This window comes from Heterocephalus glaber, unplaced genomic scaffold (assembly GCF_053883595.1).
Source record: "Heterocephalus glaber isolate CG9 unplaced genomic scaffold, H.glaber_assembly_v1.0 deba00001579, whole genome shotgun sequence".
NCBI lineage: Eukaryota > Metazoa > Chordata > Mammalia > Rodentia > Bathyergidae > Heterocephalus > Heterocephalus glaber.
In genome coordinates, this window is record NW_028258360.1 from 9,490,913 (window position 1) to 9,505,979 (window position 15,067).

The 15,067-nt window shown below is 56.1% G+C and overlaps 1 protein-coding gene across 3 annotated transcripts in view; it reads right to left on the reverse strand.

Annotated features, from left to right (window-relative positions):
* Positions 1 to 15,067, reverse strand: part of Col4a1 (collagen type IV alpha 1 chain) — a 101,756-nt gene that overhangs the window by 46,058 nt on the left and 40,631 nt on the right. For all 3 annotated transcript variants that reach the window (XM_004858556.4, XM_021239361.2, XM_021239362.2), the window contains exon 2: positions 13,472 to 13,534. In XM_004858556.4, the coding sequence (XP_004858613.1) occupies positions 13,472 to 13,534 (63 nt within the window). The remainder of the gene's footprint in view (positions 1 to 13,471; positions 13,535 to 15,067) is intronic.

A 15,067-nucleotide genomic window follows, 5' to 3' on the forward strand; every position in this document is an offset into this window, starting at 1 on the left:
CCACGACACGACGAAGGCCAGGGCCAAGGACGAAGCCACCACAGGGTACAGGCCAGAAACAAACACCACAACCACTACGCACCATGGCAGGGACAGTCAGGACGCAGGTCGGGCCGCACACGGGCATGGTGAGGGCAGGGCCCGGGCTGGAGCCCCAGCGCCGGGAAAAATAAAAATAAAAGGAGCGAAAAAAGAAAGAGAAAAGAGAAAAGCTTGTAAAATAGTACACAGAATGATTTGATGCAGTTGTGTTTTGTGATTTCATGGTTGGACAAATAAAGCTAGGTTCCCGGCCCAGAAGTGACCTATGACAGGTGCCGGAGACGCCCGTCATCCTGAGCTAAACGTCACTCGCTGGACACCGGCATGAAATTATCCTACTGTACCTAATAAATGTGTCCTGGTGTCGCAGGTCAGTAGGAAAACCCAAATTCATAAATCTTTAATCCCCAAAAGCCATTTTAACCATATGTAAAATTTAAAAGTTAAATGAAATCTTTTTTAAAAATCTATAAAGAGCTGGGCTTGGAGGCACATGCCTACAATCTCAGCACTCAAGAGGCTGAGGCAGGACAATCATCCTGAGTTCGAGGCCAGCCTGGGCTACACAGCAAGATCCTGCCTCAAAAAAAGGAAGTTTTATATACCAGCAGCAGAAGTGATGACTGCTATCCTCAAACACTCAGAGCTTGAAGAGGAAGAAGAAAATGGCTTTGTCTACCAAGATGAATGGACAGAGCATGGCAAATAATCCTGGCGCTGAAACTGGCTGATCTAAATGAGGCATGAAATAGACTTTCATGCATGGGGCAGCCTAAGTTATTTGCTTACCATATTATCTGCAGCAAGCACACACTCTTGAGGAATCCATAAAGCATGGGAGAAAAGGCTCTTTTGCAATACCCAGTTATTCTCCTTCCTCAAAATGTGTATGACATAAGTTCACAACTCAGGAAACCCAATGTAGAATGGATCTCCTCTGATACCGAGTCAGACACTGAGATACAAATGCAACCCCAGCATAGCAGAAGCCACCGGAGCATGAAGTTTCTATATCTGGGGGATACAATTACCCACAATGTACTGTTGTTCTGTGTAGACCCAAAATATATCTCAAACAAGAAGCTATGGGAAATCGTATCATCAAAGGCCATTTGTGGCTATCCTGACGGCCCGTATGGAACCTGTGTTTAAACCAAAGCTCCAGCTGATTCTTCCCCGCTGAAAGGCACCTGACTGTGGACTGTCAGAAGGTTGCAGCCCCAGCGTCCCCTCTGCTCTGCACAGGGACGGGCCACGGGGTGAGGTGGGGCAGCTGCCTCGCAGGCTGGCTCAGGCCCCACAGCAGGGCGAATGGCCCATGGCCCAGCAGTGCTAATGAGACTGAAGTGTGTCCGGACCTCGGGCTGCAGTGACTCAGGCGGGGAGACTTCAAGTGTGTGCCAACTCGGGACTCACTAGAACTGGCGTGTGTGAGCTCACCCCAGGCTCACCTGCTGCTACGCACCCTAAAGGCTTCCAGCCGAGACCCTGGCAGGGTGGGGTCCTGGTCCCTGCCCAGCAGCAGAGAGAGCTCCGCCCTGGACATCAGCTGTGCCCTTCCATCCTGGGGCCTTGAGGGCCCGTTTCCAGGCCAGGCTTTGAGTCCCCAGGGAACGCAGCTGTCCATCTGGAGTCCGGGATGCAATCTGGATGATGGGTCACAGGCAATGCACTGCAGCTCCGGCCAAACATTCCCCAGGTCCCTTGGCCCAACCAGCCTCGGACGTCTTCAGAGCCATTTCCAGAATGCGGCCCTGCTGGGAAAGCCATGGGCCGGCCGGGATTCGAGTCTGGGGCCTCAGGAGGGCTCAGTGTTGAGGGCCCCGGAGCTCCGCCCACACTGTGAGCAGACGTGAGGGGCAGGAGCAGAGCGGCCTGCTTTCCTGCGGGGAGACAGGGCCCCTGAAAGTGTCCCGTGTCCCTCAGTTTGATTTGAAGACCTTTCCTTTCCTGCTTCCTACGTCACTCCTAAGACCCCTGGCACTAAACGTTTCCTACAGAGCCAGACCCAGGCAGGGCTGCGGACTCCACCTCCCAAGCCCTCCGTTCCCGCTCAGTTCTGACAGGCAGCCTGAGAGCCAGGGTCAGGAACCTCAGTGGTGTCTCACTACCTGGGCCAGCAGTGTGGGAAAGGCTCAGCAGCCACTCTGTCCCCTCTCCGGCCACCAGGAGCCCCTGACCCTTCGGGTTCCGGGTGACCGGGCTTCCAGGACTTGTGGGGGATGTGGGCCCTCGTCAGAGTCTCCCGGCAGGCACAGCGGCAGGGGCCTGAGGTAGAGTGGCGGAAGGAAAGGCTGGACGTTCAGCCCGGGGACTGCTGTGTGGAAGGGTTCCCCAAGAGAAGCCCCCCCACACCAGCCGATGGCTCCCACAGCTCCTGATGGCCCAAGCGTCTCCCGGAGCGGGTCCAGCGCAGACTCCTGCAGGCACCTGCTGCTCCGCCTGGGGCCCACAGCATCCATCTCAGCTGTTCATGTCAGCACCACCAGGAAGCTGGGCCAGGAGCGCCATTCCCAGCTGCAGCAACAGAGCGGCTTCAGAGGGCCACAGCCAATGCCCTGAGTACTGCCCAGAAGGAAATCCCTAGATATTCCAGGGAATCCCAATTTGCCTATCAGCTTGGGAAGAAAAAACTGAACTAAAGTGAATTCCCCACAGGATACTCTGAAAAGCCATCTTCTAACACGGGAGACAGAAAAGAGCCCGAGGCCCTACCTTCTATCAACAGTGCCCATCCCCCCCCCACACACACCAAGCTGAGGGTCCCGGGAGGGACGGAGCGGGGAGAGAAAGGCCCGGAGAGCCAGCTCCTGAGAGTCCCGGGCCTCTCCCCAGCTGGGCCTGACGCTGTGCTCAGTGCCCGCTGGGCGGAGATCGACTGCGAATGCAGACCCTGCTCGGTGCCCCCCAAACCCCCAGGTCCCGCCCTTCCCTGGACAGGGAAACCCGCTCAGTGTGGACCCGGCCCTCACCCCATTGACCCTTCTGCAACCCCCACGACACCTCGGCCACTGCGCCCACCTGCAAAGGGCCGCGCTGCCTGTGTGGAGCACAAGGGACGGAGGGCGCTGGGCACACAGGGCCCCGCAGAGCCCCTCTGGAGGCGACCCGCAGACTCAGCCAGAGGAGCGACACCTCCCTCCGCAGGCTGGAGCGAGGCGCCGCCCTGCGCTCCGGTTTCCGGCCACCAGGAGGCGCGCGGGGACTGCGCGCTTTGCTCTCCCCAGGGCAAACCCCGGTGCTCAGCCGGGGGATTCCCGCGTCAGGTGTTCCGGGCCTGGAGCACAGCGAGGGCACCGCGGAAGACACGAGTTCCACAAGGACTCAGAGACGGACTCCACAGGAGAGACTTTAGTAGCACACAGTGGGGGAAAATAAATCCTACAGGCAGGCCTGAAGCAGATATGACAGGACAGGGAACCAGCCCACTGCCCGCAAAACACACGGAGGGTTCCCTTCAGTTCCCCGCTACTTCAGGATCTGTAAAAGGAGCACCTGAGCCCCCCCGCCCCCCCGGGCCTCATCGACCGACCGCGAAACGGGACGGACAATGTGACCGCTCCTGCTAACATCCTGACCACCACCATGGGCTCCAGGACAGCCAGTCACTCAGGCTTCTGCCTATTAACCTCTCATTCTGCTGCTCATTCACAGATTTTTAAAGGATCTTCAAAAGCAGAAAGCCAGCCCAGACATAAAAGGTGCTGCCCAGCAGGCTGAGGCTTACTCACGCTGGCCCTGCAGCAAGTAGTGGCTGAATCTGACCAGTGCAAGTTATACTGGGCCAGCAGGGAGTACACCGGGCTTTATCTAATGTGCACACAGCTGAGCAAAGCCCAGTGGAGTAACAGCACCCCCGAAAGAAACGGTGACCATCTTCTAGCTGCTTTCCTCCAGCACAACTCAGAGAGGGCCTGACCAGGTCTGTGGCTGCCACACAGCTCCCTGGACCTTCCCGAGTCCTGGACAGGGACCAGCACCTGGTGCTGCACACAGCTTGCCCCATGCAGGCCGCCCAGAGACGGCAGCCTGGACTGTGATGCTAGAGCAATGCCTCGGAGCCTTGAGCCCGGACGCCAGTGGGGAGCTCAGCCCGTCACTGTGCACTGCCCCGCGGCTGCCAGTCATGTTCGCACTGGATTCGGGGTTCTGCGCGTGAAGAGCTTGACGATGTGCTCGAGGCCCGAGCTGGGGCCTGGGGAGGCCAAGACCCTGGGCTGCCTTTCCTCCCCGCACAACTGCTCAGTCCCGAGCAGCCAACAGGCCAGTCCCGAGTTCGGAGCGAGTCGCGGGGTGGACTAGGCCGCCGTTGCCTCCTTCCTGAGCCCAGACGAGAGCGGTGCATCATCGCCCCCAAGACTTCACTTTATCTTCCTGGCCCAGACCAGCGCCCTGGAAATGGGAAGAGCTGGGTCTACACAGCCAGGAAGTGAGGAACGAGCCTGGAGCCTGGGATCCGGCAGCCCCGGAGGCTGAAGATGTCATTAACTTGAGCTGGAAAATGCCGTGGGTGTGACAGGGCCTTGGAACAAAACCAGGACACATAAAAGTCAGGAAACGCCATGATCCAGCTCGAGGAGTTTTCAAATGAAAAATGCAAAAGAAATGCCCTGACAGTAATAATTACACTCAGTAATACAAAGCGTGCCAGCTACCTCTCAGGTTCAGACCCCAGGGGGCTGCCATCGGGAAATTTTTGAATGTTTTTGATTTCCTTTCCTAAGAAAATGTGTTAAATGTCACTGGCGTGATGGCACACATATATCATCCCCACAATCTGGAGGCTGAGGCAGGGGGATGACAAGTTGAAGTCCCGCTGGGGCAACTCAGCAGCTGAGCTTCTGTCTCAGAAGAGAGTCAAAGACAAGCTGGGGCTGAGAATGCAGCTCAGTGCCACGGCCCTGGGTTCAATCCTCACTATCACAGGAAAAAAACAAACCACACAAAACAAAAGAGCAGGAAATGTGTTCACCACAATCACCTGTCCGAGGAGGGTTTGCCATGCCCTGCAGGGTCCACACCTGTGGCCTTGGAGCTGGCCAGGGTGGGCTTCGTCCTGGCCTCAATGCTCCTCCAAGCAACAGCACCCAGCACCCAGCACCCAGCCTCCACCCTGCTCGCTAACTGGAGCCTACTCTGGCTGCGTACCCAAGTGCTCTGCCCCAGAGGCCAGTGCCAGCCCAGTGCTGAGTGCTTCCCAGACTGGAGGAGTCACCCTTCCCCCTGAAGGGTCCCCAGAAGCCCAGGGCTTTCCTGTTAGCAGCCTCCAACTTGAAGCCGGAAGACCAGAACTTGCTCCGAATGAGAAGTCGCACCAGTCGGGGGCTCCCCAAATGCGACTGCAGGACTCCACATGCAGGGTGACGCAGGCCCCACAGGAAGAGGCTGTGCCCCCGGTCCCCCCTCAAGCCAGGTGTGGCCCGCGAATGAACAGTCCTCCCCATGAAGGCCCTGTGCCTCGTCTTGGGCGCAATGCCAGGCCTGCGAGGTGTCCCATGGGAGAGCGCGTGTCCTGATTGGGAACAGGTCCCCAGCCTCTGGTCAGCAGCTGGTGGGTGGTCCCTGGGTTGGGACCGGGCAGACTGGGCGGGCTCCCTCTCCTGGAGGCCTCGGCAGTGGGGTGCTGGGGCTGGGGCTTCCTCTGCCATCTGCCTGCTGGCCACTGCCAAAGCCCAGCACCCAGGGCTGCTCGGTGAAGCCCACCCGCCCCGACTCCCACACACTCGCCCATCTGGCGGAGGACTGCAGATTCGGACACCGTCGCAGTCAGGATGGCCGGGGGCCTCCTGGGGCTCTCCTGCGGCTTCCCAGGTGGACGGACCCAGAGCTGCCCCAGTGGGTTCCGAGTGCCCGCTGACGGTGTAGCGGGCCTGCCGAGGGGAAAGGGCCCACTGGCTTCCCTGGCACCTGGCTCCCTCGTTGACTCCGGCTGGCCGCCTCTGTCTAAAGGCACCTGTGACCCACCTCAGGGGACCCAGCTGCTTACGTCCCAAGGGTGTGGTGCCTCAAGTGCACCCAGAAGCAGCCCATGCTCCGCCCACCCCAGGAGCAAACCCAGTGCACGGTTCTTATTTGTCAGGGTTTGTTTTATGTCGAGTCTTTGATCTCGAATTAAAACATGCAGTCTCAGTTTGTTCCTTTTAAGAGAAAGCTATTTTCCTGCCAGCCAGGAAAATAGGATCCCATTTACCAAAAACCGTGTTTTCCATAAATAGCATGAGGATGGCCAGCGCCCGGCACTAGTGACAGGGTGTCCTCCCACCAGTGTCCCGGGACATGCCACGCCACATGAGACCCTGTGTTCCGTCCAGGTGCCCCCGAACAGCTGCAGGGTGGTGACCCCTGTGGGCCCGGTGGGTCTCAGGACACCCAGCGAAGGCACCAGTGGGACTCGGGCTGGTGGCCAGGGCCAGGATGTGCGGGGAGCCCCGGCGAGCTGCACCGACGGCCTGCCCCGCACAAGCGGCTTCCCTGTGGTGTTTACTGTTGAGAGTTTGCCCTGGATCCCGGCATATTTTTTTTGGATCTTTTGTTTTCAAAGAACTATCAAAAACAGACAAAAGTAGGTGAATGTGGGACCCACACTGATTCTCACGATTTCTGTGCCAGAGGATGATTCATGCACAATATGTGAAAATAGGAAGTAGGGGACATCTGGAAAGAATCTCTGCATGACAAGACAGCAGACAAACACAGGAAAGGAAACGAGTGTGTGCTAACCCGTATACCAGCCCCCAGGACGGCGGATGCGGCCGGTCTACACACACACACACACACACACACACACACACACACACACACACACATGCACACACGCACACGCAGGCCGCGCCGAGAGTCAGACACCTGGGGCGCTGGGCCCCAGCACTCCAGAAACACTGCAGCTTGTCACACAGGTCCCCAGGAGGAGAGCCAGGGTGAGGGAAGGTGACTGGGAGGAGAGGATTTGGACAGCGCTCGAAAGCGCAGGCACATCAGGAGACGCAGCCAGCAAGAGGAACACGGAGGCTTGGAAACGCAGGGCCCTGCACGTGGGAAGGCGCACTCTTCCTGTTTGAAGGGATAATGATTCTGGAAGCAGAGGATAAATCACAAGGCTGACTACAGTGGGCGACCATTCCAGACAGACCTCCCAAGCAGGCCCAGCTCAGGTTCGCACCAGCCAGAGCACCCAAGAGCTACAAACGCCCGTGAGGGTGTGCGGCTTGGTCTCGTCCCCCTTCCAGCTTCCTGTGGAGGACTAGTGGCCTCCGTCACCAGCACACAGGCTGCATCTCTGGTGTCCTGTGCTTCCGTGAGCCGCGTGGCCTCAGAGCTTTGTGCATCCACAACCCTACCTGCAGCTGGGCCAGCAAGAAACTTGGAACTCTCTCCCGGACAGAGGAGGGCTCACACTGAGTCAGGGTCTTCATCAGCAGGCCAGCCCTCCCTAGGGCTGCTTCCAGCTTGAGATGGAAAGGACGAGGAGGAGATCGAAGAAGGTGGACACGTACGGGACACACAGCTCAGCACCTCAGAAGGTGCCGGCACTCAGGAGATCAGGAGCCAACATCGGGGTCCGTGTCACCTCAGCTCAGTCCCCCACTCAGCTCTGTGCTGGCCTCCCCTGCCGGCCAGCACCCACAGGTGCTGGACATCCGGAGGCCCTGGGGCCGCACTGAGGGAAAGGCTAGGTGCACAATATCACCTCTTAGCCATGTTCCACACCCTCACACACACAGCTAGAAATCCGAAGCCTCAGAAATATTAAGAGCAATTTCAAATATGCTTCATGCGCTCTCTAAACAATCTTACCCTTATAAAGAAAGCCTCTTCATATTTTCTCTAAGTAGCACTTTGCAGTGAATTTTGATTTTATATATTTCACACTTAAGAAGCGGAATCTTTAAAAATACACTAGATTTTGAAATTGCTGATTCAAACCCAATACAGTGCCTCTTACATAGCACTTAATAAATAAGTTCCTGGGGCCGGGGATTTAGCTCAGTGGTTTTGCCGCCTGCTGCACAAGCGCAAGGACCCAAGTTCAACCCCTGGTACCGCAAAAAATAAATAAATAAATAAATAAATAAGTTCCTGTTATTATTAATGTTTACATTACTAGTTCAAATCAGGGCCAGGGATTTAGCTCAGTGGTTTCGCTGCCTGCTGCACAAGCACAAGGACCCGAGTTCGATCCCTGGTACCAAAAAAAAAACTAGTCCAAATCAGAGTACAGAATGACCAGATCCGCTGTTTCCCAGGTAAACGGAGGACGAGTGTCCCATCAGTAATGAGGTCGTCGGCTTTCAGCCAGAGCGATGAATTCCCTGCAGGGCAGGGGACAGGCCCAGGCGACACCCGGCCCTCCATTGATGAGGCGGGAGACAGGCTCCCTGGAATGCTCCTCGCGGTCACCAGGTTGGGCTCCAACCTGGCTCCTGTCGGCCCTGCCCCCCCACCCTTGGGGCCCCGCTTCCCGAACCAGATGGGGCTGTGTGGCCCCAGAGCAGGTGCCGGGCAGGCCCTGGACCCCCGGAAGCTCAGGTCTGACTGCCCAGCCACCCAGGCCTGGTCTGCACGCCCTCGTCCCCCTGGGAGACGATGAGTGATGCCTAGGACACTGACTCACTTGTCACAAAGGGAGAGGGAGCCCCCACCCTCGAAGGTAAAGGTAAAGACCAGCGATGCCCCAAGACCCCGACCTAGCACAGCACACCCACAGCCAAATTAGCCAGCTCACAGTGTCAGCAGCGTCAAAGTGGGGACGCTGGGCTGGGTGGCCTCTCCCTCCTCGCCATGCACACGGTGCAGCAGGTTACGTACGGCACGCGCATAGCCAGCGAGTGGAAAGAGCGCTCCATGCTGGGCCTGGCCAGGCAGACTGGCAGCGCAGGGCAGCCTTTCCACGGAGTCGCTCCGTAAGGGGCATCGCCGGTGTGAGCATGCGGAGGGGCGTGCGGGCTGCGGGGACACCCACGGGTGCCCTCAGTTGTCCAGCCACAAGCCAGGCTCCGAGGGGAGCAAGCGGCAGGCTGGGCACACCCGGCACAGGACGCGCCGTAAGCTCTTCCCAGATCCCCACCACTCCCGCCTTGCTCCGACCCTTTCAGAGCAGATGAGGCCCACATTGTAGGCACAGAGGCTGCGCCTGCGTTGACAGCCATGTGGGGTGCCCTGTGTGACAGGGATGGCAGGTAACAGGGCCTCGACCCCACGTCGGCGGCGAGGGTCTCGGGAACTGCGGGGTGACACGGTCTGCAAAGCCGGGAGACCCATGCGCCGCCGTGACCCGTTAGAAGGCCTGTGACGCTGACTCCGGCCCCCAGAGCGAGGCTTGGGTGGAGTCCTCTCCAGAATCGCTGTTTAAAACCATCAAACCTTTCTATCATGGCATTCACCACTGGCCGTGGCTCTGCTTCTGCAGATAAACGCAGCTAAATTACCTGTGCCCCATGCCCTTCGAGACACACCGGCCTCATCCATGTTAGGGGCCTGGACCACTGTCCTGCTAGGCCATGGTTCTGGCCACCGAGAGGGGACCCTTCCTTCTCAGAACAACGCTATCCCTTGCTCTTTCTAGAATCTGACCGTTCGCTCCACTCCAGATCCAGTGCTGTGGCGAGGCTGTGCCTCGGCCCCTGGTGCAGGCTTCTTGTTCGGAGGCCACTGGGTCAGAGGACAGTGGTACTTTAACGCGAGGATGTGGGCTCCCATGGCTACATGATCCCAAATAGAAATGGTTCGCTTCCAAGCGTGTCCCCCACCCCGGGGAACGATGCTCCTCCTGGCCTCCTCCACAGTGGAGAAAATGGGGTTATCAAGCCAAAGGTGAGCCTGGCTTGGCTGGTCCTTCCCACCCTCGTCAGTTTAAGTAGATGGCTTTCCCACACCGCAATCTCCGGAGCAACACAGCCCCACTGTGTGCAAGGCTGCGGTAATTACCTAAGAGAAAACATCTGAAGACTCGAGTGGCCTTGTGGGCAAGTGGGAAAACCAACAATCCAGGGAGACTCTGAACCCCAGAAAAGCCTGCTGCTTGGACTGCTAAACTCAGAACACTGCCTGGTACAGTATTGATTACTTAATAATAAACAGATCACACAGTCAGCAAAGCGCTTCGCATTAAAATCTGTAACATCTCCAGACTACAGAACATTCTGTCCGCTACACCTAGCTCTTAAGGAGCAGGACTTAGCCAGAAGAGATGTGGCAATTTAGACTGGAGAGATTCCAATTTCTACAGAGGGCTTGTAAATTATATTGTCAAAGTGTTCCTCAAAGGGAGACAAGAGACAGCATCTTGGAAATAACGATTTCCACATTTCTCGGGCTGTGGCACTGTGTCCTACTTAGGTACCTAACTCTGCGTGGTATGTGTCTTTAATGGCAGCAGATCAAAATGAGCACAACATGCAGCCCTTTGAGTCTCAGTGCCCAGGAATCTGGGGGACTACAAGTGCTCGGGGGAGACCTGAGATCGAAACCCACACACTGACTTCCCGGGGCTCTAAACCCCGGCGCATTTACACTTGGTCAACATTTCTAAGACTTGAACGACCGAGAAAGCGTGGAAGGAGATGGGGGAGACCTAGTTCTCCTGCTCAGGGGCTGGAACCTTTCCCAGCTGACCTGGATGAGATCAAAGGAATCTGACATGGAATCCTCGCTAGGAGAGCGCCAGCCACGCACTTCGCATCTCCAGAGTGATTATGTCAGCGGGGCTTCCAAGGCAGTAAGCGGGGTTCAGAATGTCCTCCGTCCGTGGGGAAGGAGCCTCCCCTCTCTGCACTGCGCCCGGGAACCCGAGGCTCTGAGCTCAGGAGGAGACTCGGGGCGCCCGCTCTGGTTAGAACAAGGGTGTGAGAAATCATTTCGCTCTAGCATGGACTCTAAGAGGCCTCCTAGAGCACTGACAACTGAAGTCTCTCACCAACAAATCAGAATGCTCGACCATACTCTAAATGTTCTTTATGGGTCCACGCCTGCACATGCACTGTGGGGACTCGGCCCGTGTGCCCAGCAAATCTCAACTCCTACATCCCCTCCCTCCCTCTCTCTCGGGCCTCTTCCATTTTGCAAAAGATCCATCTCCCGCTTCCTGTCACCTAGCTTTCCCATTCTTTCCAGAATAATAAGCTCCAAAGTGGATGGTGGAGGCCTGAGGAGCGGGTGGTGCCGAGAAGACCCGGGACTCTGTGGCCTGTGTCACCGTGGGAGCCCTGCAGGGCACAGCTCAGTCCCACGCCTGCCCGAGCCCCAGCCCCAGAGGGCACTGGGGTTGTCAGTGCCCGGGGTCAGCCTGGCCCAGCGGGACAGGAAATGCAAAGCCAGCTTCCACTGAGCCTGCATGGCAGCCGCCCCTGGCCCTCCCAGCACGGAGAGTGGGGCATGAGGACCTCGGGTCCCCATCGGCACAGGCTGAGCCCCTCAGAGAGGGCGCCCCGGACAGCTGTGAATGAATGCATCAAGCCCCGCTCAACTCCAAGGAGCACTGAGGAGCCCTGGACCAAGGAGCCTGCAGCCTGGCCCCTCCGCGGGTCCTGTCCGACTCCAAGTGGAAGACGGCCAGAGGGAGAAGCCTGACTCGTTACCCTTGATGTGTGGGTGGACTTCCAGCTGAAAGCTATCTGAATTGAGCTACAAAACATCCATGAGCCCAGAGCTGGTGGCACACACCTGTAATCTCAGCCTTCTGGGACACTGAGGCAGGAGGACTGTACATCTGAGCCCAGCCTGAGGAATTTAGCAAGATCCTATCTCAGAATTTTAAAACAGAGGGGGAAGAGGCTGGGAATGTAGCTTAGTGCAAAGGCCCTGGGTTCAATCCCAGTATCGCAAAAAAAAAAAAAAATCATAAATAAGCTCCCAGGTAAGGCTAAGGGGGTTCTTCCAAGGTGCTGGTAGGACGTGGGGGAACCCTGCTCCCCAACACTGAGACACAGACTCTACCGGCCCCCTCAAAACCCTGGGGCTTTACAGCTACAAGGGAAACAGTAAGAGAGACAGGGCCTGGTTTCCTGTTTGTTGACACCTATGTGTTGTGGTTTTAAGGGTTTGTCAGCTCAGGGTTCTCATTTGGGACAAGAAAGACTTGCCTCTACTTCAAAATCACTCTTGAAAATGCACACTGAAACTAGCCAGAGGATACCCCAAGTGGGAAACCAGTAGAATACGACGATGAAGGGCAGCTGATGAAAGCTGCCATCCCGGCATGGGCCATCCCAGCACTCCAGGAGCCCAGCCTGGGCAAGTCGGTAACTCAGAGAGACCCTGAAACCCAGACTATGAATACAGAGCAAACTAAAAGACAGATAATGGGAAGCAGGGAGGCAGCTCATCCTCAAAGGGAAGGGGACCGAGAGAGGGAGGAGGAGGGGAAGGGGGAGAGAAAAGCAGTGGGTGTGCTCTGGATGTGCACCAGCTCCACACAGGGAGTGTGAACATCTGTGCGGCAAACGTGGACTAATAAAAATCAGTAAGTAAATAAATAAAAAAACAAAGCCGGGGCTCTGGCCCAGCAGAAAGGCCCTGGGTTCAATCCCCAGGGCTGCAAGAAGAAGGAAGAGGAGAAGGAGGGAGAGACAGAGGGGAGGCACGGGCCTCACAAGCAAGGGCAGCAGCTCCATCCTGCGGCCACCCCGGGTTTCCACAGTAACCCAGGAAGCTCTGGGTCCCTGCTTGGTCCCATGAGCAGAAGCGCCTCTCTCCAGCCACCTGAAATACAGAGACCCAACCTGCCTTCCAAGAAAATGGTCTTTATCTATATCGTGTTTCCAAAAGGAGAAGGAGGGAGCCTGCTTAGAAGCAAATATCTACGATTTTACATTTGGGAAGCAACAAATACCATTTTTATAAGTAAATCTAGCGAGTATGTGATTAATGAAAAGTTGTTTTAAAATACTAATTTGAATAAAAAGCCTTCACATTTAACAGAAACTTTTTATTTAAAAAATGCCAAAAAGGGGCTGGGGATTTAGCTCAGTGGTTCCGCTGCCTGCCTTGCAAGCACAAGGTCCTGAGTTTGATCCCCAGTACTAAAAAAAAATTTTAAAATGTCAAATTTAGGGCCGGGGATTTAGCCCAGTGGTTTCGCTGCCTGCTGCACAAGCGCTAGGACCTGAGTTCAATCCCCGGTACAAAAAAAAAGTCAAATTTAGTTCCTGTCTATCAATCCCAGAATGACTGAATCAAAAGATTTTCCTAGATTGTTACTCTAGAGTCAAAAAGAGCAAATAATCCACCCCCAGGGAGCAGTCACTGTAACCCTGGACCCTGAATTCAGGCGGGCCTGGCTGCGCTTTTTGCCCTGCGCTGGGGAATCACTGGTGTGGCCCTGAGGCTTTGCCAAGCTCTCGATACCGGGTCGCTGTCCTGGGCCACTTTCCCCAGGTCTCCAGGGCAAAGGCGAGGCCGGGGAGCAGCCGGTCCTGAGGGGCTGATCGCTTACCTTTTGTCCTTTCACTCCGTGGCAGTCACATTTTCCACAACCACCAGCACCATCACACCCACCCTGGAAGGAAAGAAGACAGAGGTAAGCAGGGGACACCTCCAAGTCGTGTCAATACTGGGGCGCGTGGCCTTAGGGTCGGGCCGTCTCCTCCAGGCCAGACGAGGCAGGTGCTGCCTGTCACCAGGATTGGGACCTCGAGGTCCCACTGTTGGGCTGTGGGGTGTGCATCTCTCTTGCTAAAAACGCAGACCAGCCATCCTGGAGCAGAACGACTCACAACTCGAAGGCCATCACCTCCACGGTGGCCGTCGGGTTCCCCGGGAAGTGGGCCTGCCGGGGACTCTTCACCAGTGTTCCCAAACCATGAACACGTCATGGTTCTGATTTAGGACTCTGAGACCCCAGGCCGCAGGACTCGGAGGGGACTCTGCCTGGCCCTCAGGCTGCCAGGGACGTCCAGACACGAGAAATGCATCGTGCAGAGAGAGTAAGTGAGCAAGCGACCTTAAGCCCAAACCTTACAGATCTGATTTTTGAATCCAGTGAAAGCTCAACTGTTCATTTAAAGAACACTCAACGAACTGTTCTTGCGGTTCATTTCTATCCTAAAACTTGATGTTAAAAATGCGAGACGTGGTAACTGCTGGAGAACACAGGTGCCGTGTGCTCAAACGCCCCTTCCCCAGGTGCCCCAAGCAGCCTCAACCATCTCTCTAACAAGCTCAGCAGCCTTTGCAGATGGGCCTGGCATCCTTTGACCCAGGAATGCAGAAGGAATTGGGATGCTTAGCACTATGTGCTGGGCGAGGTTGAAACAGGACCTGACTCCGCTCCCAGAGCTAACGCAGCCAATGCATCAGAACACAAACAAGGGACGTTACCCACACACACATCCCAATTCCTTACAAAAATCCAAGTTTTAAACCATCACAGTCCAGAGGTGCTGGCAAGAATGTCCCAGGCGGCACGACAGGAACAATTTGGTGAATAAGCTTTATTGGCAGCACTACTTTATGACTGAAATGAAGGTTCCACCTATATTCTGCCTCGGGCAACAATAGTTTCTTGGCCATAAAATCACGCTATTAATAGTATGGTGCTCATGTGCAATCTATATTTTTAACAGCATGCGCAAGCCCAAGCTCCCTCCCCACGGAGATGTTCTGCATCCATCACATCTGGAGATGCTTATTCCAGAGGTTACATCTGTACGAGTGCCTCAGAGACAGGGAGCTATTCTTGTTTTTACATTTTGGAAATGGGGACAGTTGACAAGGGTCCAAACAAGCTGCCGAGATCGGGGGTTTGTTCCTTTCTCTGACTCACCATTTAGGCAACTGCATACGGCCTCCCAGCCTGTAATCTCCAGACATCGCAAGCCACTCCATAGGCACAGCGTGGGTCCCACAAGGTGCTGGTGACCACTCAGGTCATCCAAACAGATGACCCAGTGCTGCAAAGAGCACATCCAAAATGCACAGGCACGGCACCAGACGCGCCCCACTCAGCTGCCCCTTTGGTCACCCAGGTCCCTGTGACTTGCTGGCTGTGGGACTCATGCATCTTCCCGGTCTCCCTGATGAAGCCGGAGCC